The sequence below is a fragment of the Tamandua tetradactyla genome, chromosome 20 (assembly GCF_023851605.1).
Source record: "Tamandua tetradactyla isolate mTamTet1 chromosome 20, mTamTet1.pri, whole genome shotgun sequence".
NCBI lineage: Eukaryota > Metazoa > Chordata > Mammalia > Pilosa > Myrmecophagidae > Tamandua > Tamandua tetradactyla.
In genome coordinates, this window is record NC_135346.1 from 3271666 (window position 1) to 3298211 (window position 26546).

The window sequence follows — 26546 nt, forward strand, 5'->3', positions numbered from 1 at the left end:
TTTTTAAAAGCTGTTCCATTTATGGTACACTGTTTTGGCAGTTTTAACATACCAAAAGTGTAGGGTACAACCAAATTGACCTAGGGTCTGTCCAACTAAACCCTACACACATCCTCATAAATGCCCTCTCCAAAATCCACGTTCTCCCCACCCCCACCCTCAAGCTGAAATATAAACTATGTGCACAGGCTCACACACATAAGGAACACATGCTTACCCACACTGGCAAAATCTTTGCTCACACTTGTGTTCCTGCACTCATACCTGGGGGGTGGGGGTGGGGTGGGGTGAGAATGAGTCAAGCCACCCTAGACATAAGCTCAGTCTGTATTTCCATCTCCTCATCCCCTTTGCTGAGGAACACCAAGCGGGGAGCCCCTCACCACCCTCCCAGAAGCCCATCATAGTCCAGAAAGCTGGGAACAATTAGCCAAGGGTTAATGACGTTGGTCTGTGGGCTGAAGGCCACCAGGGCACAGGCCGAGCAAGCTCTGGCACTACAGCCCTCTGCTGCTAGTGAGTTCTCAGAAGAGTTTGTCAGGGACATGCTTGTGCTCTGTGTATTTCTATGCTGGTGCTAGTTGCATCTGTAAAATTAGAAATGCCACTGTGCATTGCCAATTCCAGAGCCTTCACTCTCCTTTACCAATGGACACAGTCCTTTGACACACAAAGATGGGGGCTGAAGTAACTTGGAGAACACATCTTGGCATCATTGTGGTGGAGACTGCACATATCACAGTGGGTCAGTGGGTTACAGGGTGCTGGAGGGTAGCAATGCCTGTATGCTGTTGTCCTCGGATGTCCAGTGTGGCTTTTCCCTCACCTACAGGTTCGGGCCCACCTGTCCTCTGAGCTGGGAGTATGGTGTCCCTCCTCCCCGAGCAGGATGACCTGGTCAGGCCAGCTGGATCCAGAAGCCCAGCAGAAGTGAGGATGACTGTGGCTGGCCAAGGACAGCACAGGACCACTGTGCTCGTTTGAATCTGTCGTATACCCCAGAAAAGCCAGGTTCTTCAATCTTGATTCAGTAGATTTTAGGGAGAGACCTTTGGCTAGGTTGTTTCCGTGGAGATGCGGCACATCCAATCATGGGCGTGGCCTTTTGATTAGATGGAACTGTGACTCTCCCAGAGACCTTTGGAAAAAGAAACTCCCCTGGGGGAGCTGTTTGAAACCAGAAACCAAAGGACCAGCAGCAGATGCCAGCTCCATGTTTCCCAGTTCAGACTTTCTTGAATTATCTTTCTCTGGATGCCTTAGTTTGGACATCTTTATGGCTTTAGAACTGCAAACTTGTAACTTAATAAATTTCCTTTTTAAAAGCCCATCAATCTCTGGCACATTGCATTCCCGGGGCATTTTACAAACCGACAGAATTAGGACCTGGCAAGTTGTTTCAGAGAAGACGACACTTCCGAGTCTGTGCAGTAAACCCACGTAAGGGGCAGCATCCCTGTCCGTCTCTTTTAACTCTGTTGGGGAACTGGGCTTCTGTCCTCACTTGCCTCCACCTCCTCCGGGATCAGGTCGAACGCTTTCACCCACAACAGGGAAGGGTCGGGCTCTCAGGGTCCCTTGTTCAGGTGTCCTTTCCCACAAGCACCCACTCTCGAACCTGCAACGCTGTGTTCTGCGGGAGCCCCTCTGGGGCAGGAGATGGACTGGGGGCGAGAGTGACCAGGACAAGCATGTTTCCCAGGGACGGCCAGGCAGAGAGGTGCAATGCCCCTCAAGGCCAGATTCGCAAGTAGGTGCCCGTGGAGCAGACGGAAAACAGGGGGAACACACGCTCGTGAAAGTTGACGCGGAAGGTGTAGAGGTGGCGCATGTCCTCCGCCGCGTAGAAGGACACAGCCCCCACCTCCAGGTCCAGCGCCACCCGCACACGCGACAGGGGCCCGCAGCTGAGGGGTGTCCGTTCAGGGCTGGTCACTGCCCAGTACTGCCCGCTGTTGAGCTGCAGCGCCCACACGCCCTCCTCGGGGGTGAAGGGCGTGAGGCCCTTGCGGCGGACGCTCTCACGTGCCACCCCGAAGGCCCAGCCATCCTTGGAGCCCACCTCCACCTCCCAGTGGTGGCGGCCCGACGAGAAGCCGCACGACGCCAGCACCCGCGTGTTGGTGTTGAAGCGCCGCGGGTGGCTGGGCACATCCTGGACCTGCTGGCCAAGGCGCACGCTCTTAAGGTCCAAAGAGAGGATGAGGCGCGGGTTGGCCGTGTCGGGGTCCAGGGTCAGCTCCACTGCAGGAGAGGGCAGGACAGAGGGAGAGAAGATCAGGCAGCCCCTCCACAGCGCCCCGCCCCCGCTTCTGGGGCCCTGCGAGCCCGCCTCCCTCCCTCGCAAACCCGATTTCCCTGCAGCCCAGAGCCCTTCCGGTGTCCAGCGCCCACGCCCAGCCTGCTCTCTAGCCCTCTTCACGGGGAAGCTACTTTTTTGGTTTTTTTTTTTTTCCACCCAAGTATTTATTGAGATGGTTCCAAGTGGTACCAAGTATAAGGACTTGATTTGGATCCAAATTCAGAAAGACCCACCAATCCAACTGAAAAGATAACTGGGGACTACAAAGGGGAAACTAAGCCTATTTATAATGATGTCTGAGAGTCACCCCCAGAGAATCTCTGTTGTTGCTCAGATGTGGCCTCTCTCTCTCTAAGCCCAACTCTGCAAGTGAAACCATTGACCTCCCCCATGCATGGGAGATGACATCCAGGGGTGAAAGTCTCCCTGGTGGTGTGGGAGAGAACTCCCAGGGATGAGTCTGGCCCTGGCACCATGGGATCGACAATGCCATCCTGACCGTGCAATAAAAGAAGCTCTCAGTGGCTAAGAGGGTTCAAATAGAGTCAAAGGTCTGTCCTGGAGGCCACTCTTACACAAGCTTCAGCCAGATATTGCTAATTACCAAATCCCAACCAAACCCATTCCTGCCAACCCTAAAGAACACCTAGGGCTTTTTCTGAGATTCTGTGAAAGCTTCAAGCACTGAGCTTAATTTCCAGAAACCTACAACCTCCAGATGGTTCCTGGGTCAGATAAGTCCTGAAGCCCAGAGGGATCAACCTCTCCAGAACTAATTTCGCCCCCCTATCCCATATTACTGATAGTCCTTTCCAACATGAAAAAGTTAGAATGGGCAGAGCCCAAATACCCCTAAAGATTGGGAGAAAGATCAAAGGAGAAGGGGGAATTATAACAAGGAAGGGAGGGTTTAACAAATGAGTGTGACTGCTGAGTCATTATATTGATATTTCTTTCAGTCTCCAGCGTCTTGGAGCAGCTAGAAGGAAAAACCTAAAATTGTGGAACTGTAACCCACATCGAACTCTGACATCTGTTCCATAATCACTTGTTAAAATGTGTTTTGAAATTTATTGTTTTGTATATATATTTCACAATTTAAAAAATGCTGGAAAAAAAAACTCAAAAAACCCAGTGGGAATGAGATTGTAAAATATTAGCCATAAACTGATAAGTGAGGTGAATGGTGCTTACATGGCAGTCTGATATGCTCTGCTCTCGATTTGTGTACGTTTGAAATTTCCCTTTCACAATAAGAAGTTAAGATTTGTACACTTCTTCTGAGCACTATGTCCCAGGCACTGTCCCAGGCCCTGGGTGTACCACAGAATTCATAAAACCACTGAGTATCCTTGCCCTGCTGAGGCTCACTTTCTAGGAAGTGGAGGGAATCAGTAAGTGACAACAGTAGCAAGTCAGGAGAGCAGACGGTGGGAGCAGGTTATAATTTTAACTAGGGTGGTCAGGGAAGGCCTCTCCATTAAAGAAACTGTGCTTGTTTCAAAGTATTATGTACCCCAGAAAAGCCCTGCTTTAATCCTGATCCAATCTTGTGGGAGCAGCTGTTTTTCAAATCCCTATCCAGCACTGTAGGTTGGAAATTTTGATTAGATTATCTCCATGGAGATGTGACATGCCCAATTGTGGGTGGAATCTTTTGATTACATGGAGATGTGACTCCACCCATTCTAGGTGGGTCTTGCTTAGTTTACTGGAATCCTTTAAAAGGAAACATTTTGGAGAGAGCCAGAAATGAAAGAGCTGACAGAAACTTCAGAGCAGAGCTGACACAGATGCTGACACTTGGAGAACAGAGACACAAATGTTTGGAGATGCTTGGAGCCCAGTAGACATTGCCATGAGATGTTAAGCCAAGCCAGAGCCTGGAGAAAGGCAAGGGAAGCAAAGAGATGAAAGCCAGCCCTGGAGAAGCAAAGTGAGGAACTTCCACGGGAACAGAAGCTGAAAGTATGGAGCCCAGGAGCAAGGGACCAGCAGATGCCAGCCAGGTGACTGCCTAGCTGACAGAGTTGGTTGTCCTTGACCCATCGGCCTTCCTTGAATTAAGGTATCTTTCCCTGGATGCCTTAGCTTGGACATTTTTATAGGCTTAAAACTGTAAACTTGCAGCTTATCAATTTCCCTTTTAAAAGCTATTTCAGTTCTGGTATTGCATTCTGGAAGCTTGCAAACTACAATAGGCACCGTTTGTAGTCCTAGAATGAGCTGGGATTCAGCATCAAGGGATTGAGAAAACCTTCTCAACCAAAAGGGAGAAGAGAGAAATGAGACAGAACAGAGTATCAGTGGCTGAGAGATTTCAAACAGAGTCAAGAGGTTATCCTGGAGGTTATTCTCACGCATTATATAGATAACCCCTTTTTAGTTTAAGATGTATTAGAGAGGCTAGAGGGAAGTCCCTGAAACTGTAGAGCTGTGTTCCTGTAGCCAAGATGATTGTATAATGATAAAGCTTTTGTAATGTGACTGTGTGATTGTGAAAACCTTGTTCTGATACTTTTATCACAGTATGGACAGATGAGTAAAAAATATGGATTAAAAATAAATAAATAATAGGGGAACAAATGTTAAAATAAATTTGATAGAGAGAAATACTAGTGCTCAATGAGAGGGAAGGATAAGGGGTATGGTATGTTTGACTTTTTTCTTTTTATTTCTTTTTCTGGAGTGATGTAAATGTTCTGAGAAATGATCACGGTGATGAATATACTGGCATGTGATGATACTGTGAGCCATTGATTACACACCAAGTATGGAATGTTCAGACGTTAAGAATGTTCATGTTGTATGTTGATTGGTTTTATTAATAGAAATTTAAAAAAAATTTTTTAATCTATGAAGGGCTATATAAAATATACATAATATAATCAGGTAATAAAAAGTATATATGTATAAAGTAAATGTAACATGTAGCAAATATATAAAGCAAATGCACAGAAAATAAATCTAATGTAGTAAACTGTTAATATTTGGAAAACCTGCATGAAGGGTATATGGGAATTCTTTGTACTGTTTTATCAACTTTTCTGTTAAGTCTGAAATTATGTCCAAATGAAAAGCTAAAACAAAGTAAGAAGAATAAATTATATGACGTGTCTGATAATGATTTTAATTGCCACCTATAATACCCAACTTCAGATGGCCTTATTGTTCTAGATCATTGATTTTATAAATAAATGTTACAATTTTGAACATATAAAATAAATAAAAATTAAAAGAAAAAAGAGAAGAACCTGTGCCAGGGACAGAATTCTTGCCCACCATGCAGGGGACCCAGGTCCGATTCCTGGCCCACGCACTTGAAAAATACTTCCTACCAATGGTGCCACGATAATGGGTTATTCCTCAGGAAAAGAATGAAATGTGACCCCCACTGTACAACGTACAAAGAAAAAAGGAGCTGTGCATCTCCTCCCAGCCGAGCTTGGTCCCACTCCCTCTGGGGCCATTTCCCGACCTGTTCTCAGTCCCCAGTGTTTCCCTGCTGTCCCGTCCCCAGGAGAGTCTTCTTATGAAGGGGAGTGGGGCGGGGGCAAGAGGCTCGCCAGGTGACCACGCGCCCTCCCCAGGTGAAGAACCCCAAGGCACAGGGCACTGAATCAGCTCATAGGGCCTCGGGACCCCACTGCTGCCTTGGGAGCCAGAACTCCCTAGACGAGATGCAGAGCCAAGGAGGCCAAGTCCCTGAGGTGCGGCCGAAGGAAGCAGCTGACCCAGGACTGCGTTTTTACCCGATAAAGCTGTAGCTGTGCCTCCAACGCTTCAGCCTCTTGCCCACCCCCCCTCCTCCCGACCACCCTGACACCAACCTTACAGCTGTTGACTACAGAATGGAAAAAAAACTATTTGGACACTACATATTCAAAGTCAAACTCGCTCCTGGCCACCCCCTTGCCCTGCCTATAAAACTCTCAACCAGCCCCTTCCTCAAAGTTGGCGTGCTCGTTTGAGATGGTTATGTACCCTGGAAAAGCCATGTTTTCTCTGTCCTGACCCAGTCTTGTGGAGCCAGACCTAGTGCTTAGGGAGGGACCTTTTGATTAGGTTGTTTCCATGGAGATGTGACATACCCAATTTTGGGTGTGACCTTTTAATTAGATGGAGATGTGACCCTGCCCATTCAAGGTGTGTTTTGACCAATGTATTGGAGTTGTTTAAAGGGGGAAACGGTTTGGAAAAGAGCAGACAAAGCTCACACACAGACATGTGGAGATGCTTGGAGTGTCAAACAGAGAGAGCAAATGCCTAGGGACAGACGCTTGGAGATGCAGAAGCCCCAGGAGATGCCTGGAGCTGAGAGAGCTGACAGATGCCACACAGGAACAGAGCCCAGCAGGCATCGCCATGTGCCTTTCCATGAGATGCTAAAGCAAGCCAGAACCTGGAGGAACCTGGAGAGAGGCAAGAAAAGCTAAGAGAAGAAATTCAGAGTTTCCTCAGAGCAGCAAAGGACCAGCAGACATGAGCCACATGCCTTCCCATGTGTTAGAGGAAACCTGAACACCATCTAGCCCTTTCTTGAGTCATGGTATCTTTCTTTGGATGCCTCCATTTGGACATTTTTAAGGCCTTAGAACTGTAAACTTGAACTTAATAAATTACCTTTATAAAAGCTTCCCTTTCTGGTATATTGCTTTCCAGCAGCATTAGGAAATTAAAACAGTTGAGTTCTAGTCTCTCGTCCCCCCTGCAGCAGCCCTTAAGTAATGCCATCTTGGCCAACTGTTTGACATTGTCCAATGCAATTTTCTCTTTGACAGAATCCACTGAGTCACCTGCAGGGGGTGGGTTCTCTACATTGCAGGTAATCAGAACTCACTGTCACCCCTACCATACCTTTCTCCTCTTTCTCCAGCTCTTCACGAAGATCCTCTGAGAAGAAACAAAACAGGGTATGCATGAGCGCCTCAAGTGTTTGTGTGGCAATGACATGTCCTCTTCCAACATATATAGCCCAACTGGCCTCACTCAGTCACCAAATTTCCCAGAAGCTGAGACTGGTGTGCAGGCACTGAGCCAACCATAGCAGGGGGGTGGGTGGAGGTGGAGGCAAAGGCCAGATGCCCAAGCACTCCAGCTCAACCTCTCCCCATGTCTCTCCTCTTTCACCTGGAGCTGGTCTCAGCTGTGCAAGCCCCTTGGCCCTCTTTCTGCTCCCACGACCCCTCCACACCGTCCACCCCCTTGGGAAGCTACATAGCCCAGGTGGGCATGATCAATTCGCCACTACTGCCTCTCCCACGAGCTGGGCCTCCGTACACCACAGCTACAGCTTCTGCAAAGGGACACCCTCAGAAACATGCCTCCCCCATGCTGCGTGGCCTTGCCTCATGCTCGGCCCTTACCTTTAAACTTCTTGAGCAGCCCCTTTAAGACAAAAGACTTGAGGGAAACGTTCCAGACTTTATTCTTCATTTCAGAAGAGACTGTGGTGGGCTTGGCACCAGGAACACTGCTGCACCTGCAGGACAGGGTCCCTGGCGCAGGCTGACAGGCACCATGCCAACCCCACTGGGCTCTGCCACATAGATGGAAGGCCCTCTCTCGGGGGGAGAGGCAGAAAAGGAAGAGGCAGACCATGTGTCCAGATGCCCCTGGCCAGCAGGTGGACATCTGCTTCAGAAGGCATGCAGTAAGGCAGCAGGGAGCCGGGGGGTAGGGAGGTAGGAATGAGGGACCAGTCAGTGGAAAAGGAGAGGAGATGGCTCAGGGAGACCCAAGGAGCCATCAGGTTCTCTTACCTGTTCAATGTGTTTTTGAACTCCTGGAAGGAAGGATGGGAGAAAACCGAATCAGCATCGCGTTCCCTCCGTTCACCTTTGAGAAAGCAAACCTAACCCCCTGCCCTGCTAGGAGAGGAGTAACCCACAAGCAGGAGCTCCATGCCCCACAGCCTGTGGGCACCCCAACAACTCGGTGGGTCCCTCAATCCTGCCCACAGCTCTGCACATGTTCTTTACAGAACCTTCACTGGAGCCATCTGGGACTTGTGTTACCTCTGCTCTCAAAATGACATGACAGTTGCAAGGTGTTGAGAAACGGATGGCATGGGGGGGAACACAATCACTGCAAACCAGTGTCTATAGTTAACAGTTACACTGTAATATTGCAATATGTTCGCACTGAATGTAGCAAAGCCAATATGCCAAAGCTGAACGTCAATAAGCAGGGAAAATGGGGGAGGGGCGTGGGATTCTTTGGGGGAAGAAGTGGAAATGTGGCAGTGAAAGCATGGCTACGTGATTATTCTGGGAACCGCTGATTTCTTGCTTAGGTTGAATTGTATGATGTGTGAATAAAACTTTTCTTTTTAAGTTTAAAACTTTAAAAAAAAAAATGACATGAGACAAGTCACACAGCCCTTTGCAACCACTGTTTCTGACCCGATAGCGGCTTGTGAAATTTATTTAGTGGATTGTGACCGTTGTTATAAAAATGAGATAAAACAGAATGGGAAACACCAAAGCACATCACAAGCAGCAGAGGTAAGCATTGTTTTCTGAGGTTTTTGTTTCAAATACATATATCCTGGATTAGAATGTAAAATACATTTTTGTGGATCACTGTCAAGAAACTTTCATCAAACCCCTTCAGTCCTCCAGGCCCAGGAGAATCAGGGCACCCCTCGCCAGACCCCACCCCCGAGTTCCCGATTGGGTGGTTCCTCTAAACTCACGGGATCTGACTCTGTCGCTCTGTCTTTCCCAGGGCCTTAGGATAAACCACTCGAACACCTGGCAGGACAGACTCACCTGGAGAAAGTCCAGGTCGGACTTGCGAGCTGTCTCCTGGATCTGGCTGCTGAGCTTGGAGAGCAGGGCGATCTCTCCCCCGAGCAAGGCCAGGTTTTCATTCTGCTTCTGCGTCACCTCCCTGGACAGCTCCTCCAGGCGGCCCAGCAGCCGGCCCTCCTGCTCCACCAGGAAGGCACGCAGCGCCTGGAACTCAGCCCCCACCTTCTCCTGCTCGGCCGCCATCTGCTTCTGCCCAGGGAGGAGAGGGTGTGGGGGCAACGGTGTCGGCACCTGGTCTTAGGAAAGGAGCCTTCACTCCCTTCACGGGGCAGGTTCCATCCCCTCACTGCTCTGGGGGTCAGACACAAGCCCCTACACACACACACACGCACACACACGCACACACACGCACACACGAGCACTCACACATGCTCAATTTTAAATATCCGAGTCAGTGTACTCACCAGCCTCAACAGACACTGTCTCCTCCCCCCATCACAGATGTGCCTTGTGCCTACCACCCTAGGGCAACGTCAAACCAGCCCCAAAGCCAGCAGGCTGCAGTTTCCGCACTTTAGAAGTAGGAGGAGGGCATGAGGTCCATAACTGATTGAGAAGCTGAATTTTCCAACGAGGAGAGGAATCTTCTCTCAATTGCTTATAAAACTGTTATACGAGCTCCTGGGTCATTGTGTTCATTTGCTAAAGCTGATGAAATGCAATACACCAGAAATGGGCAGGCTTTTATTCACTTACAATTCACAGCTCTAAGGCTGTAAAAATGTCCGAATTAAGGCATCAACAGGAGACAATCTCAGCTCCTCATCGCACATGGCCGGACATGTGGCCATGTCTGCTGGTCCTTCTCTCCCAGGTGTCTTTGCTTCCAGCTTCTGGCTTCAGTGGCTTCCTCTGTTTTCCGTGTGTCCTCTCTTTTAGCTTCTATCTCTCTTAGCTTCTCTGGGGCTTTTTCCCATGTCTTCTTTCTGTCTTTCATCCTCTTATGAATGACTTCAATAAGAAGATTAAGACTGGCTGGAGCTTGCCATAACTGAAATAGCCCAATCAAAAGGCCCCACCCACAACAGGTCTGCACCCACAGGAACGGATTAGCTGATCTTTTCTGAACAGGATCTTATCTGGGGTACCTACAGCTTCAAACCGTCACAGTCATCCTGGAGAGTCACCTCAACTATTGAGCAAAAGACGGAAGGTGCTGAGAGAAAACAGCCAGTGGCTCAAGAATACAGAGAGAAAATTGAGACCTAAGATATCTGCAATGATGTACTGGATTTTTGGGAAAGTTCTTGATTCCCAGTGCCTCACCAGCAGAAAGCAGTCTTCTATTTGAAAATGAAAAAGAGACTACTATTGTTACTGCTTGTGATGACAAGAGAGGGATTTTGGAGAATATCAGCAAGGATTTGGATCTGGCAAAAAAAAAATAAAAGGAAATGCAACCAATGCATCCTATCAGATTGTGTCTAACCCTCAACTTCTGTGCTCTACTATGAGATTCTGAACTCCCCAGAGAAACCCTGCTGTCTTGCAAATACAGCTTTTGATGAAGCCATTGCTGACCCTTGATGCGTTAAGTGAAGAGTCATACAAAGCATGCTAATAATGCAATTACTGAGAGACAATTAACACTGTGGACATCAGAGAATCAAGGATGCAAAACTGAAACTGAACAAGGGGAAAATTAACCAGCCTTCCAACATTTTTCTGCCTCATTCTAAAATTGACACTGCAGACCATTTGTCATTCATGGTGTTCCTCAAATAGATTTTGTTTACAATTTGACAGGTTTATGTTACTTCTATTGGAATTTCTGTATTTCCCGTATGGTTTTTATGTTTAATATTAGGAGATAAAACCAGTTAACATTTACAGTTTATGACAGGTTTATGTTACTTCTATTGGAATTTCTGTATTTCCCATATGGTTTTTATGTTTAATATTAGGAGAAAAAGCCAGTTAACATTTACAGCATTATCTGTTTTCATCTTCAGGTGGCCAATAGGGTATCTGGAATTTTTATGCAAGTTAGAAAGGTTTGGCGTTGTACCTTTAGTACATTGTCCCTTCTCATGGGCAGTGGGCAGTGTGAAAACTGCTTCCATGTCTAAGCAAAAAAAAAAAAAGCTTATATATTGGTTTGTCCTGGTGGAGGATAAAGATTTCTCAATATATATATTTTTTGCAAAAAAGTACAATGGAGAAAAAAAAAAGTGGGAGGAATAAATTGGTCCTGCCTGGGGTAACCAGAGGAATTAACTAAGGCAGTTTTCATTCCCCAAACACATTTATTTTGTCACCCCTCAGACTTTCACTCTTCACTTCTTTTTAAAAATATTTTTATTGAGAAATCTACACACATGTTCAGTCCATCCATAGTTTACATTCAATAGCTCACAACATCATCACATAGTTGTGTATTCATCACCAGGATCATTTTTAGAACCTTTGCATCACTCCAGAAAAAGAAAGAAAAAGAAAAAAGGAAAAACTCATACATCCCATATCCCTTACCCCTCTGTCTCAGTAATCACTAGTATTTCAATCTACCCAATATTTTACCTTTTTTCTTCCCCTATTATTCATTTATTTTTTGTCCTTATTTTTTCACTGATCTGTTCATACCCTGGATAAAAGGAGCATCCGGCACAAGGTTTTCACAATCACACGGTCACACTGTAAAAGCTAAATTGTTATACAATTGTCTCCAAGACTCAAGGCTACTGGAACACAGCTCTAGCCACACCAATATACCATAGACTAAAAAGAGATATCTATATAATACATGAGAATACTTTCCAGGATAACCCCTTGACTCTGTTTCTTCATTTCTTTTTAAAGAGCACCTTTCTCAGCAGTTTATAAAAATAACACGCACTCATCATACAAAACCTAGGAGAAACAGAAAAGCCAAAAGCAGAAAGAAAAATCTAATGCCAATGTCCAGACATGTCAACACAACTGCAAAGGCCTAAGATAGCGAGTTATACAAGCTTTACATTCTATTCTTTAAACTGGCATTGCATAGTGCTTCCTACTTGAGATCAGATTCACACTCCTGACTCTCTCTCTCAATTCTTCATGTGTGGCATTTCACCTAATGTAACAAGAAAGGAGACAAAGACTTGGGTGGTGACAATTGAAAAGGATTCGCCCTCTGGGACAAGCTAGACTGTCCGAGCTCCTCTGTCTGAAAACTCTAGAGAAAAGGAAAAGCCGGCACAAGGGAAGACTGTGAGAAGAATCTGAAGTCAGGAGACCTGGGTTCAAGCCACAGCTTCCTACAATGCCCTTGTGATAGGTAGGTTCAGGTGTCAACTTGGCCAGGTGATGATGTCCAGTTGTCCTGTGGCTGTGGAAGTAAGTCATCAGCACATGAAATTCATCTACGGCTGATCACATCTGCAGTAGGCTAAGGGGAATGTCTTCTGCAGTGAGTGATATTTAATCTATTCGGCTGAAGGCTTCAGGGGAGAAGTCAGAAGAGAGAGATGCAGCTCAGCTCAGTGCTCAGAGCTGACAAAGACCCAGACATTTGGAAATGCAGAGAGGAAATGCCCCATGGAAAGCCATTTGAACCCAGAAGTATGGAGGAAAGGCCAGTGGACATTGCCCTGTGTCTTCCCACATAACAGAGGAACCCAGATGAAAGCCAGCCGCCGTTCCTCCAAAGAACTGTAAATCTGTAACTAAATAAATCGCCTTTATAAAAGCTAACTCATTTCTGGGATATTGCATTCTGGCAGCTTTAGCAAACCCAAACACCCTCTGCTTCCCCTTCATTATCAGGAAACTGGGAAAGCAAACAACTGCAGCTAACATTTCCTGGGGAAATACCCTATGGCAGGCAACTTTCACAGCACTTTAATGTTTTACCTCACTCAGCCCTGACAACAACACAATGAGGCGAGTACCTTTATCATCCCATTTTACAGATGAGAAGACAGAGGCAGAGGGACATATTGCCAGTAAGTGGTAAGCCAGGATTCTGACCCATGGAGTCTGGCCCTGAAGTCTGTACTTTCTCCCAACTACACCATATTGCCTCCCAAGGGAATAACGCAAGTGAAATAGCATTTGCCAGAATACTTTAAATCAGGGATTCTCGACCCTGGCAGTATTGACATTTGGAGTCATATCTTTGCTGTGTGGGACTTCCCTGTACATTGTAAGGTGCCAACAGCAGTCCTACCCAGTGTTGGCAACGAGAAATATCTCCACTGCCAAATGTTCCCGAAGTGGAGGGGACAAAACTGATCTCGTTTGAGGACCATTCCTTGAAACCATAAGAGAAATTCCAAATACAAGAACTCATTCCCCTTGTAAACATGCAGCAAAAGTTAGGCTCTACTTCTGTGGTTTCATCAAACAGTCTTTTGTAATGATGATGTATGGGCCACAAGTGGAAGTGGGAAGCTGGACGTTGGGAGAGGGCAGCGGTGGAAGTTGCTAAGCAGAGTCATGGGGTCCTGACAGTGACTGAGAAGCTGCCCATGCTGCAGGGAGGCCCCTTGGGTCCTGGATGTAAAACAGCAGCTTCTGAAGAGACTTGCTTACCCCCTTCTCCAGCAGGAAAGGAATAAGGGTGAGGAGGTGTGAGCTCTTCCTGGTGGAGGGAAGTGGATGAATAAACTGGGAGTTCTGAGAGGCACACTGGATGCATTTGGGGGCAGGAAAGGAACCGGGGGCATCTCAACTAGAGAGTCCTCCCCCTGTCCCCTCCACTTCCACCTTGAGGAAAGGAGGGTCCTCAAGTTACTCCTCCTCTAAGTTCCAGCTCCAGAACAGAAAGCCCCACACTGACCAGCTCTAGTGGAGACATTCATTCAACACCTACAAATTGAGCGAGGAACAGAATTTGAAGTAGACAAATAAGAGTCAGTGTGCCAGTTTGAAACTATGGTGTACTCCAGAAAAGCCATGCTCTTTAATCCTGATTCAATATTGTTGGGTGGGATCTTTTTTATTAAGTTGTTTCCATAGAGATGTGACCCTTTGATTAGATGGTTTCCATGGAGATGCATCTCCACCCATTCAAGGTGGGTTATAATACGCTTACCGGAACCCTTAAGAGTGAGCCATTTTGGAAAAAGGTTCAGAGCTGACCAGAGAAGAAATCTTTGGAGCTGCAGAAAGAAAATGCCCCAGGAAGGTTTATGGAGTGAGAAGCCAGGAGAGAAAGCTAGCAGATGTGGCCACTTGCCTTTCCAGCTGACAGAGAACCCAGAACATCATCCGCCCTTTCTTGAGTCAAGGTTATCTTTATCTGGATGCCTTAGTTTGGACATTTTTATGGCCTTATGTAAACGTGTAACCTAATAAATTCCTTTTATAAAAGCCAACCCATTTCTGGTATATTGCATTCCTGCAGCATTTAACAAACCAAAACAATTCCAAAATCTAAAACACTCTGAAAATTGATTTTTTTTCCATAACGCATTTGGTAGTAAAACATGCACTGAACTGATATGAGGCTATTTATTATAAGTATGCTCCTACTTAGTAAGAATATTCATATACTTCTGTGCCGAAATATTACTGTGTTAAACTGCAACATGCTGCCCCACGCCCCAATTGGGGAGTTACATAACGTTAGGGTGACCGTACATCCTGATTCACAGGCAATTTGACTTTTATACCAGTTGTTCTAGACTGATTACTTTAGTACACCCTTTCACTCTCCAAAGCCCCGGATTGCAGAATGAATTATAATGTCACTCTATATAATATGCACCAGATTAACTTTCTAAAATCCATGCATTCCAACACCACACCCAGAGCCGGGGGTGGGGGTGGGGGCAACTCTGCTGTTGTCCCCCACTGGGGTCCAGCTGGGGTGACCAGCTCACCAGGAGCTCCCTGCTCTCCTTTTCCTCTGTGGACCTGAACATCTCATACTCCTCCAGCTCCTTCTTCAGGACCCTCAGCCTGGCCTCCAGGAGCTCCTGCAGAAGAGAGAGAAGTGAGAAGGAGAGGGGCAAGGAGTCTGGGAAGTCGCTTTCTGGAGCCATCCAGGAAGTCCTTGCTCATTGAGGAGGCTGGTGGCAGCCTCCACTGGATATCGGGAAGGATGCAGCACACCCAGGGTAACTCCAAAGGCCCTGGGGTCTCACTTCCTCCAGGTCACCAGCTGCACACTGCAGGCTGAAACACAAGCCCCCCTCCGGCGCAGCCCGCGTCGTCTCTGCTCCCCTTTGGATGGAAGGGTTGAGCATGGTGGGAGAGCAAGCACAGAGCGCCCGAGGCCTCCACACACTGCCGGGCCGCGGCCCCAGCAAGGAGGCCGCAAGGGGCCATGGGGATGGCTTCAGCGAACTCCTCACGCGGGTCAGGAATCCGGCTCTTGCCCCCTCGGCCTCGTGGAGGTCGCTCCACCAGGTCCCGGAGGGGAGGGGGGACACTGAGCAAGGCCACGCCCGGGAGACGAAGCTGAGTGGGGTCAGGGGACGTGTGGGTGTGACGGGGTTTCTCCTGAGCCAAGAGCTGCAATAACCGAGAGGCCGCTAGAGGCCCGGAACCGAGAGGAAGAAAATCGCAAGGTCCGTGGGGGCGTCACGCAGGCGATCCAGCATGGGAACCAGAGGGAAATGCGGGCGCGCGTGTGCGTGCGTGTGTGTGCGTGTTGGTGGTGTGGTGCTGACAGGAGAACCGCCTTCCGCCCCGGAGGCAGCGCTGGGCGGCGGCGGATAGGAGAAAGGGGGCAGGGACTCACCAGCGCCCCTGCCTGCCTGCCTGCGAGTGGGATGCACCGGGTGTGCGGGCTGGTAGGCTCAGAGCCCAAGGGTCGCGGGGACAGGCGAGGTATGACCGGATTCTCACCTTGGCCTCTTGCACCGCCTCGTCCAGTGGCAGCACCGCGTGTGAGCGGTGCTCGCGGGCACGGTCGCACACCACGCAAATGGCGCGCCCGTCGTCCTGGCAAAAGAGCTTGAGCGGCTCTCCGTGCAGCCCGCAGCTGGCCGCCGCCTCCCGCCGTCCGCGCTCCCCGCCGGCGGCCGCGGGCAGGCTGAATCGCCGCAGCAGCGCGGCCACGGCGGCCAGCTGCCGGTTGGGCCGCAGGTGGTCCGGGCGCGTCGGCTCGCGGCACTGCGGGCAGGGAAGAGGGCTGGACCGGGCAGGGGGCGCGGCGGGGGCCCCGGAAGCCGGGCGCTCCCAGCAGCGCGAGATGCACGCGCGGCAGAAGCTGTGGCCACACTCGACAGACACGGGCTCCCGGAAGAGCTCCAGGCAGATGGAGCACGTCGCCTCGCCCTGCAGCTCTGCAGCCAGCGCCAGCGCCTCGGCCCCGGCCCCCGGGCCTGTCCGGGGTCCCACGGCCGCCATACGTGCGCTCCGCACACACGGCCCCGGGAGCGGGCCGGCCTCCTAGCGCCTACTCGGAGAGGAAGGGCGGAGCCGAGGCCGGAAAGGCGGAGCCGAGACCCGGAAGGCGGAGCCGTGAGCCCGGGGCGCGTCCGCCCGGGAGCCCCGCGGGGAGGGTGCGCGCTGGAGACTGGCGAGATGGGAAGGGCGAGGGGATTTGAAAGGCGGACGGTGCCGTGCGCCCGCCACCTGGGTCTCCCCCCGACGCTCCAGCCTGACCCCGTCAGCCCCGGGAAACGGGCCGCGACAGGTGGGCGCGCGAATCCCACTGGGCGCCGCTCCCGGCCGCCTCCCGAGGGTGACCCGACACCGTCGGGGCAAGGGCCCGGCTCCGGGCCGCGGTGTCAGGTTCCCGGGGCGCAGGCCGGAGGCAGGCCCTAACCCCGAGCGAAGCTAAATTTAGGGCGGAAACCTGGCTCTGGGCCCCACCCCCAACCCCCCAAGCCCCAGGCCTGGCCTTCTGTCCAGCGACACATACCTCCACCCCGCTTATTTTTATTTTGGTTTGGAACAAGTATTGCATTTACAAGAAATTTTCCCACTTTCTTAAGTGTCACGTCCTCCCCACCCACACCCCAATCCACCCCCTCGTGCGCCCCCTGCTCGGTTCCACAGCCCCGCTCCGGCTCCGGAGCTGCCGGTGTCATATGCTCTCTGTCCTCTCGCTTCGGTCACTCTGGAGGGCACTCGGGCCCGGCTTTCGCCCCACCCTCCTCGGAAACCATTCTCATCAAGGTCACCGGTGGCCTCCACGAGCCTATATCCTAGGTTCGTTCTCAGGCCTCGCCTCACCTGTGCTCTGATCGCTCAACTTCGATGGCCTTTCTCTGCGCGCCTGGCTCTTCTCCCAGCTCACTGCGTCGCCCCCCTTCTCTGACTCCTTTGAGGTTTCCTTCTCCTTTCCTGACCCCCAGTCCGTCCCCGGACTCCCCAACTCACTCCCTGTGGCCTCTCCCACTTTACATATATATATATATATACACACATATACAGAATGTGTATATAGATACACACACACACACTTTAAATTTACATGTAAATATTTATGTGCTTCAAGTGTGTGTGTGTGTGTGTATCTATATACACATTCTGTATATGTATATATATATTTATTAAGATATCTTCACACATGTGCAGTTCATCCATAATATATGGCCAGTGGCTCACAAAACATCATATAGTTGCGTATTCAGCATCACGAGTGCATTTGTATCACTCCAGAAAAAGAAATAAAGAGAAAAAACTCGTACATCCCATACCCCTTGCCCGTCCTTCTCATTGACCACTAGTATTGCAATCCACCCAAATTTTTACCCCATCTTCCCCTATTATTTATTTACTGTCCTTATTTTTTTTACATATATGTCCATACCCTGGATAAATGGAGTATCAGCCACAAGGTTTCACAATTCCAAATTGTAAAAGCTATATAGTTATATAATTGTCTTCAAAGTCAAAGCTGCTGGAACACAGTTCAATGGTTTCAGGTGCCCCTCCGATGCATCATAAACTAAAAAGGGATATCTATATAACGCATAAGAATACCCTCCAGGATAACCTCTTGCCTCTGTCTGAAATCTCTCAGCCACTGAGACTTTATTTTGTCTCATTTTTCTCTTCCCCTTTTTGGTCAAGAAGGCTTTCTCAGTCCCATGATTCCGGGTCCCAGCTCATCCCGGGAGTCCTGTCCCACGTTGCCAGGGAGATTTACATGCCTGGGAGTCATTTCCACATTGGGGAGGCTCTCCCACTTTTGGGCTTGAAAGACCACCTCCTTACTGATGATTCTACAGTAACCTCCAAGCCCCCCTCGAACATCTGGCTCGCACATTCAACCCCCACCTGTTTCTTCTAAGGGGCTGAATCCAAACTACTTCTGATTGGCCCCCAAACTTGCTCCTCCCAAAGCCTTCCCCACCCCATTTAAGGCAACTCCACCCCACCAGGTGCACAGGCCAAAATCCTGGAATTGTCTCTGACTGTTCTTTTGCTCACACCCCATGCCCAGCCCACAGCACCTCCCCAATTCCTCACCACTCTCCGTCTCCACTGCATCACATACGATAATCACAATTCTCTCCCCTTGTGCCTGGCCACCATCCCTTGTCTTCTCCACTTAGCAGCCAGAAAATCCTGTTCAATTGTTAGGTCAGATTATGGCCCTCTGCTCGGACTCTCTAATGGTCCCCACCTCCCTTAGTCCTTACAGCTCCCCATTCTGGTTCCCTGACGCCCTACACCCGTCACTGTCCTGTTCTCTGCTCTCATGTCCTACTCACGCCACTGCTGACTCCACTCCAACACACGGGCCTCCTTGCTTTCCCTACCACATCATATCAGAAGGATTTCTATCTCAGAGCCTTTACACTGGCTGCTCCCTTTGCTTGGACCTCTCCTCCCCTAGATTCTAGCCTGGCTCTCTTTCCACCTCTTCAAAGTCTTGGCTTAAATGTCACCTTTTCAATGAAGCCTGCCTGGCTACACTGTTTTGTTTTTTTCTCTGTTCATTTGTTTTTTCTACGAGATAAAGAATTTATTACTAGGTGCTGTTCTAGTTTGCTAGCTGCTGGAATGCAACACACCAGAGACGGATTGGCTTTTAATAAAAGGGGATTTATTTTTGTTGGTTCTTCAGAGGAAAGGCAGCTAACTTTCCACTGAGGTTCTTTCTTACGTGGAAGGCACAGGATGGTCTCTGCTGGTCTTCTCTCCAGGCCCCTGGGTTCCAACAACTTTACCCGGGGTGATTTCTTCCTCCATCTCCAAGGGCCTGGGCTGAGCTGCAAGTGCTGAGATGAGGAATGCCAAGCTGCTAAACTGTGCTACGTTGGGAATCTCTCATTTAAGCACCAGCCAATTAAGTCAAACATCACTCATTGCAGCAGACACGCCTCCTAGCCGACTGCAGATGTAATTGGCAACAGATGAGGTTCACATACCGTTGGCTTATGTCCGCAGCAACAAGATTAGGTATGCTCACCTGGCCAAGTTGACAACTGAATCTAACTAACACAGGTGCATAGTAGGACAGCAGATGATCTAGCGGCCCAAAATCTGTCCCCCCAAGTTTAGGGGGTTCAAGGTTTTTAAACATTTTAGCAAGGGGAGATAAAGTCATTTGAATAGCAAATTCAAAGGAGAAAAGGAGAGAGTGTGATGGTCATTTCAATAGAAGAATAGAAGCTGAAAGGAAAGGAAGCAAAGCTATATTACTTCATCACTAAAGGTGTGAGCCCGAAGGAAGGGAGACAAGTTATCTTGCAATAGGAGAATCTAGCTGGTACAATTTGCAAATGTCTGGGGCTGAGGCTAGTCAGTGGCTGACTTCATTAGCATTAGGGCATTTGCCCTACAAGAAAATGACCAGATAAAGGGCATAATAGCTCTTACAGCCATAAAGGCACAAGAGAAGGGCTTTTACAATCATTTCAGATATCAGGGCAGCTGAATTGTAGTTTAGGGCTTTCAGGTATTCCCTCTGCCTACTCCAACATCCCAAAAAGAAAAAAGGAATATGATTCGTAATCAAAATCATCCCTTAAATCCTAATTTCTTGGTTACAATTCCTCCGTCTCATTTGATAATTATCTCTCAATCTTGAGGGATACCTGGTGATGACTCTCTAACTTCTTCAAGGCTGAAAATGGGGGGGGGGGGTTATCAAGAGACAAGGGGTTGAACTGATGAAACCAGTTGTTATTCTTGGAGAGCCCAGTATCTCTTGGTTTCAGAGCTTCTCTGGCATTGGAACAATCTGAAGGTTTCAAGTCTCTGAAAAACAAACTTAATAAGTAAAATTTTATAGCGCATAGGCTATCTTTCAAGGTTTCCAGGAACACTATTGGTTGGGGTTTGCCATCTTGTGACAGTTCGCAATATCTGGCTGAAACTTGCATAAAAGTAACCTCCAGAATGACCTCTCAACTTGATTTGAAATCTTTTAGCCATTGAAACTCAATTTATTTATTCCTTTTGGTCAACTAATCCATGATGCCAGGGCCAGACTCATCCTCGGTACTTATGTCTCATGATGCCAGGGCCAATTGTGTCTCACACTGCCAGAGCCAGGCTTACAATCCTGGAGATCATGTCCCACATTGGGGAGAAGCTCAGAGTTTGGCTTAGAGAGGCACATTTGAGCAACAGAAGAGATTTTTCTGGAGATGACTCTTGGGCACCAATCCTATGTAAGTTCAGTTTACTATTACAGAAATAAGTTTCATAAGGGCAAGTCTCAAAACTGAGCCTTGGTTTATTAAATTGGGAGCCCCTCTTGCTTAAGAAAATGTAGGAGCCAAAGGGTTAAAACAAGACCTGCAGAATTTGTTGGGAGCAGCTGGCATCCCTGGGCAGGCAAGAAACTGAGGAGATTGTTACCTGCTTTGTTTGGAACAGTCTGGAGGAACAGAATGCTTGTTTACCCCCAAATGGTTACCTTAAGTATGAAGAAAGTTAAGTACTTTGTTTCCTCAGGAAATGCAGGCATGCCTTTTGTTACCCTGCAGTATATAAGCAGGATCTGGTTCAGAATAAAGTTGTCTGTTGTTTGTAAAAGTTAAGCTTCAGACCCCCGATCCCATCTGTCTCTTTCTTTCTTTCAGTCTCTCTCTTTCTTTCTCGTCATTCCTTAATATCCTTCGAGCTCCGTTTCATAGGAAGCAACAAGAAAATGTCAGGAATTCCCCAGGTAGGGAAGTTTAATACCTCTATTTTTCTCAGTCCCTCAAGGGACTTTGCAAACACTTTTTCATTTTCTGCCCAAAATACTCTGAAATGCATCATTGCACAACATTAGCTTGTACAGAACATTAAGATTGTGTTCTTATTCCAGGTTCCATATTAAATAAAGCTGAATTAGGTTGTTTAAATGACTAGACATATTAAATTAGATCATGTAAATATTGGACAAAATAGTTTCTTTTTGTCTCACACAAAAGTTCAAGCTTTAAGATACAGACAATATTTTCTTTACCTTGTATGTTGATTTACCTTAGTTTTAACCAGATTAGTTAAAAGTGTTTAATCATACTTTGATCTCTTTCCAGGTTTGTTTGTTTTTTTAACAGTTGCTGAATGGACTTGTGCTGACTCTCAGAGCTGGAGAACTAAATCTGAATCTCAGGTGTCACACAGATAGTTTCAGGGAACCACTAGGTTTATATAAAGAGCAAAGCATTTCAGAATTTAAAGCTAGAAGTTAATACTTATAATCTGAGCTTTAAGTTTCATAAGCATTTTTAAATGAAGCTGCTTTTAGAAGTAAAATCATTAAACAGTTGTTTTATATTAAGAAACCATAGCAGAGGTTTTGCTCTATTTCACTTTTACACATTTACCAGAGTTATGTTACTTAACAAATAAAATACAACATATATATATATATATATGTTTGTCCTGCCTTTCTTTTAAAGTTTTTCCTTGTTACAGATGGAAATCTGACCTGTGACTGACCACATATACTTTTAGAGAAGTATTAAAGCAAAGCAGTGCAAGTGGAAATTTGGCTGTTTCTATGACCTGCAGCCTTTTAAGAATAACTAAAACCATGACAAACACCACTACACCATTGATTAACCTCATACAGATTAGTATCATTATATAACATGGACAGTGAGAACACTGTCAATTTTTTTGGAATTTATACAATCTCTAAACATACGAATAATATTTTACCCATACAAATTTAACCAGCAACAGGATAGAAAATCTCTTTTAACCCACTGTAATACTTCCCAAACACCTCCTATGCAATAGGTTAAACTATTTCAGCACCTACTTAGACAAGGTGAAAGAACACATTATTTGTAATAGTTCTTTCCATTAACAGTAAGTGAGAAGACGTCTTCTGAAATGAAGGAGAAGGCCAAGGATATTATTCTGATGTGAGATCTCTGTTTTGTAGACAGAGTACTCAGATGATTAAGAAACACTTTTTAAAGGAACTTTACATTAAGAGCAGACTAACAGTCCATATTATGAATGCATGTTACTATAACTGGGATAAAACTAAACTTTAGTTTTGTATGAATAGCTGGTTTGACACAAAAGTTTTCTTTGTCCTAAATATATGATACACAAAGCTTTTGAACATGCATACTTCTTTCTAATAACAATATTCATGAAGGGGGAAGGAGAAAGAGATACTACAACATAATAGAGGAAGGAAAAAATTTAGGCTTGGGTTTGGAACATAGCCAGGCATCTATATACTTTATACTCGGACCACACAAATGATTTTTTTACAGTTTGCCCAAAATCTCTCAGTCCAACTCAGCACTACCTTCAAAGGTCAGAAAAGCCCCAAGTTTGAAGTGTAACCAGCTTTTTTTTTTATATTTAAGGGACTTGTATCCAGAAAAAACTCAAAGTTTTCTCAACATCATTCCCAACTGCTAAATAACACCAGGAATATGCTAGTTTACAAAATCAAATTATGACTTCAAAAAAAAAAAAACTAGCTCAGAGCTCTATTTAAATGCTACTCTCTTATTTAGGACTTAGAAGTATCATCTCTGCTATGAGGTCTTCTTAGATGAATGTTTATCTGCTTCTTAAACTCTTCTGGCATTTTAATTCCTTCATCATGACTGTTTTACAGTATGTCCTGGTACAAGTATATTCTAACTAGAACATAAACTCTTTGAAGCTGAGGCTTCTGTCTTTTCTATTCACAACAGCATTTACTAACAGCAATATACTGATAGATGCTAACACAGCCGCTACACATCAAAAGTCTTATACATATTCATTTAACAAATGGTAGAGTAACAAAAACCAGATTATTTGAAATCCAGGTAATCAAGATTATTGAAAAAATCCATCTATATTTCTTATTAATTTCTTAAATAAAACGTTAGAAGTATTAACACATTCTTATTTTATTATACCTGGTACACTGAACTTAACCTCTCTAGTTAGTCTATTTTAAGAGGAGTACTGAGAATGTACTTATAATACTTACCTATTTTATTGGTAAACTTGTATACATTTAGAGAGACCATATCCAAGCAGAATAAAATTGCATTTGTTCAAAGTTTACCATAAAGTTTCTTTTTTCAGCGGCTGAAAGAAATCTTTGTTTTCATGATGTCTTAAAATTACAAACAATTTGAAAGTACACTGACTATCAAGTTCTGGAAAATAGATGGCAATTGTTTAATTTGTCTCAAGCCTAAATCCAGGAAAACTCTTCCATATCTCTCAAAGATCTTTCATTTTGCTCACTGAAATTTGGTAATTAGATTTTATTCAGTTACTCCCATCCCAAGGCTGTTTATATATTAATATATAATCTGATTACTAGTTACCATTGCAAATGTATTTTGGAAAAAATATTATTAATCATAGTCTATTCTGTAGCAATTTGTTTTATGCTTAGCATTTCTATTCTCCAGGCCCAGGGAAATAAGAATTCTAAACCACCCCTCACAATATCTTTAAGTGCCTTGCTCTCCCCCATAGCTGCTTTAGGTGGTTGGGTCTTAGGGCAAGGACAGGTTGGACAGAAAGAAAGATGTCAGGCTTGTTGAGTTTGGACTTGAAAGTTTTAGGTGAGGGTCAGGGAATTTTGAGAGTTCCTATGCCCTTCTTTAGCTATTTCCAATTATTAGATTTATTTTACTAAAAGTTGTGATCAGGACCATTGGAAAAGGTCTTTGCTTTTTCCAGAGGCAGCCCTTTGGCAGTTTTCTGCTGCCTGTAGGAAATTCCAGGGGTGGTTTCTTTCTGATGTCCAGGTTTGTTTATAGTAATTATAAGACTAAGGTTTGGAATCCTGCCTTTCAGAGAGTTTTTTTTCTCTTCTTACTCTTTTACTTCAGAAGTACCAATTTATACATTTATATCAGATACCTAATTATTTCTAAGCAGTTCAAATAGAGCTTATTAGGAATTTTCTTATAAATTTGCTATTGTCATCCGGAGGTATGAGAATGTACATTGAAAATACATATAGGGTGGGCCACAGTGGCTCGGCAGGTAAGAATTCTTGTCTGCCGTGCCAGAGGTCCTGGGTTTGATTCCTGGTTCCTGCCCATGTTTAAACAAACAAACAAACAAAAAAATGCATACAGGTGCAATTGGAAATTAGTTCAACAGAAATATAGAGGCCCTTTTGAAAGGGACAAACAAAGGAATGAATGTATAATCTCATCCCATTTCTACCTTTTTTGCAGAACAATTCTAACTGTAATATTTTTAACTATAATTGTAGTATTTTCAGTTTAAATCATATTGAGGCCAGATTGTTATAGAAATAAAACCTTTTTCTATAGAGTCATAACCAAAATCTTTTCAATTTTCAATATTCCCTCTTTAAAAGAATTTCCATAATCAGTAACCAGTTACTGACTATCAAGTTCTGGAAAATAGATGGCAATTGTTTAATTTGTCTCAAGCCTAAATCCAGGAAAATTGATTAACCAGTTACTGATTTGACTAATACAAATGCAGGAACACACCAATTAATAACTAGACTGAACACATGAGCTAACAAACAGGCCTTAAACACTTAACACAAACATCAACTCTTACTATACCCAGGAAACACTCCAGCTAGCATTTAACAGGCTTACTTAGCTTCATTAAATACCAATAAATTATTGGATTCCTCATTTTTCAGGAGTATAGTCAACAGACAAATCTAGGCCAGGGTCTCAAACCCTGCACAGAACACACACCAAACACATCAATTAACAATTAAACAGATACAAAGCACTTATCACACCAATTTAACAATTAACCAATACCTAGGTAACACTGGCTAACACTTAAACAGGCCTACTTAATTTCATTAAACACCAGTTAATTGTTGGATTAGGTCAGGGCTTCAAACCCCGTACAGTCTGGTACCCAAAATCAGGAGATGTAGAGGTCAGAGCAATGACAATTGTTCTGGAAGCATGACCCGGGCCTAGGGCAAGGAGATTTGAATCTCCTATTTACTCCCTAATCCACTTTTACCCTGATGACCCACTCACCCAGTCAGATGCATGGGCATGGAACTGGAAACGGTTTCTCTCTTTGAAGCTTTTTAAGGTGCCAAAAGTCTCTGGAGAGCCGGCAGAATAGAGAACCCTGGTGGCTGAGTCTCTAGACTAAATTCAATCCAGTGGCCATAAAAGGCTCAGTTACCTGGCTCACCTGTACTGCTGGGGCTCCAGAGATTTGGGCATGCATCCCAGAGGGTCGCCAAATTGTTACTGGACAAAGGCCATGGATTCTTTTGCCGAACGTACTCAATAACCAATTCCTGAGACACCGGGGCTTCAAAGAGAGAAACAGTTTATTACCAGGCATGTAGTAGGAGAGCAGGTGACCTACTGGCCCAAAATCTCTCTCTCTCTGACCATTTTTAAATGGCTTTATTCACAAACCATACAATCCAACTTAAGCAAAAAAAATCAATGGTTCCCAGGATAATCACATAGCCATGCCTTCACCACCACAATCTACATGAGGATATTTCCTTTTCTTCCTCAAAGAATCCCATATGCTGCCCCCATATCCCCCACTTATCGACATTTAGCTTTGGCATACTGCCTTTGTAACATCCGATGGAAGCATATTACAATGTTACTGTTAACTATAGACCCTAGTTTGCATTGATTATATTTTTTCCTGTATACCATCTGTTTTTGGTTTGCTAAAGGGGCCAGAATGCAATATACCAGAAATGGAATGGCTTTTACAAAAAGAATTCATTAAGTTACAGATATACAGTTCTAAGGCCATAAAATGTCCAAACTAAGGCTTCCAGGAAAAGATAGCTTGACTCAGGAAAGGGCTGGTGACATTCTGAGTTTCTCAGTCAGCTAGGAAGGCAAATGTCGACATCTGCTAGTTTTCTTTCCTGCTTCAAATGGCTTCCTCCCACAGGTCTTTTTTTCCTGCATCTCCAAAGGTCTCTGGCCATGTGGGCTCTGAAGTTTTTTCCACAACGGTTCCCTCTTAAAGGACTCCAGTAAACAACCCCACCTTAGATAGGTGGAGACACAGCTCCACGGAAACCACCTAATCAAAAGGTCCCACTCATAACTGGGTGGGTCACATCTTCATAGGAACAACTTAATCAAAGTCCCACCCAAGAATATTGAATGAGGATTGAAGGA

At 45.9% G+C, this 26546-nt stretch overlaps 1 protein-coding gene across 1 annotated transcript; it reads right to left on the reverse strand.

Annotated features, from left to right (window-relative positions):
- Positions 1-315: 315 nt before the first annotated feature.
- Positions 316-16451, reverse strand: TRIM7 (tripartite motif containing 7). Its single transcript, XM_077138271.1, has 7 exons — positions 15895-16451; positions 14925-15020; positions 9076-9306; positions 8065-8087; positions 7669-7784; positions 7160-7195; positions 316-2244 (listed from the first exon to the last, which is right to left on the reverse strand). Exons 1-7 carry the CDS (start codon positions 16396-16398, stop codon positions 1733-1735), a joined length of 1518 nt encoding a protein of 505 aa, XP_076994386.1. The 5' UTR covers positions 16399-16451; the 3' UTR covers positions 316-1732.
- Between the last annotated feature and the right edge of the window lie 10095 nt (positions 16452-26546).

Coding starts and splice junctions, on each gene's coding strand:
- TRIM7 (XM_077138271.1), bottom strand. CDS start 16,398: ATGGCGGCCGTGGGACCCCGGACAGGCCCGGGGGCCGGGGCCGAGGCG. Junction 8,088..9,075: donor CCGACCTGGACTTTCTCCAG/GTGAGTCTGTCC, acceptor CCTTCCTTCCAG/GAGTTCAAAAACACATTGAA. Junction 2,245..7,159: donor GCTGGAGAAAGAGGAGAAAG/GTATGGTAGGGG, acceptor CCTCTCCTGCAG/TGGAGCTGACCCTGGACCCC.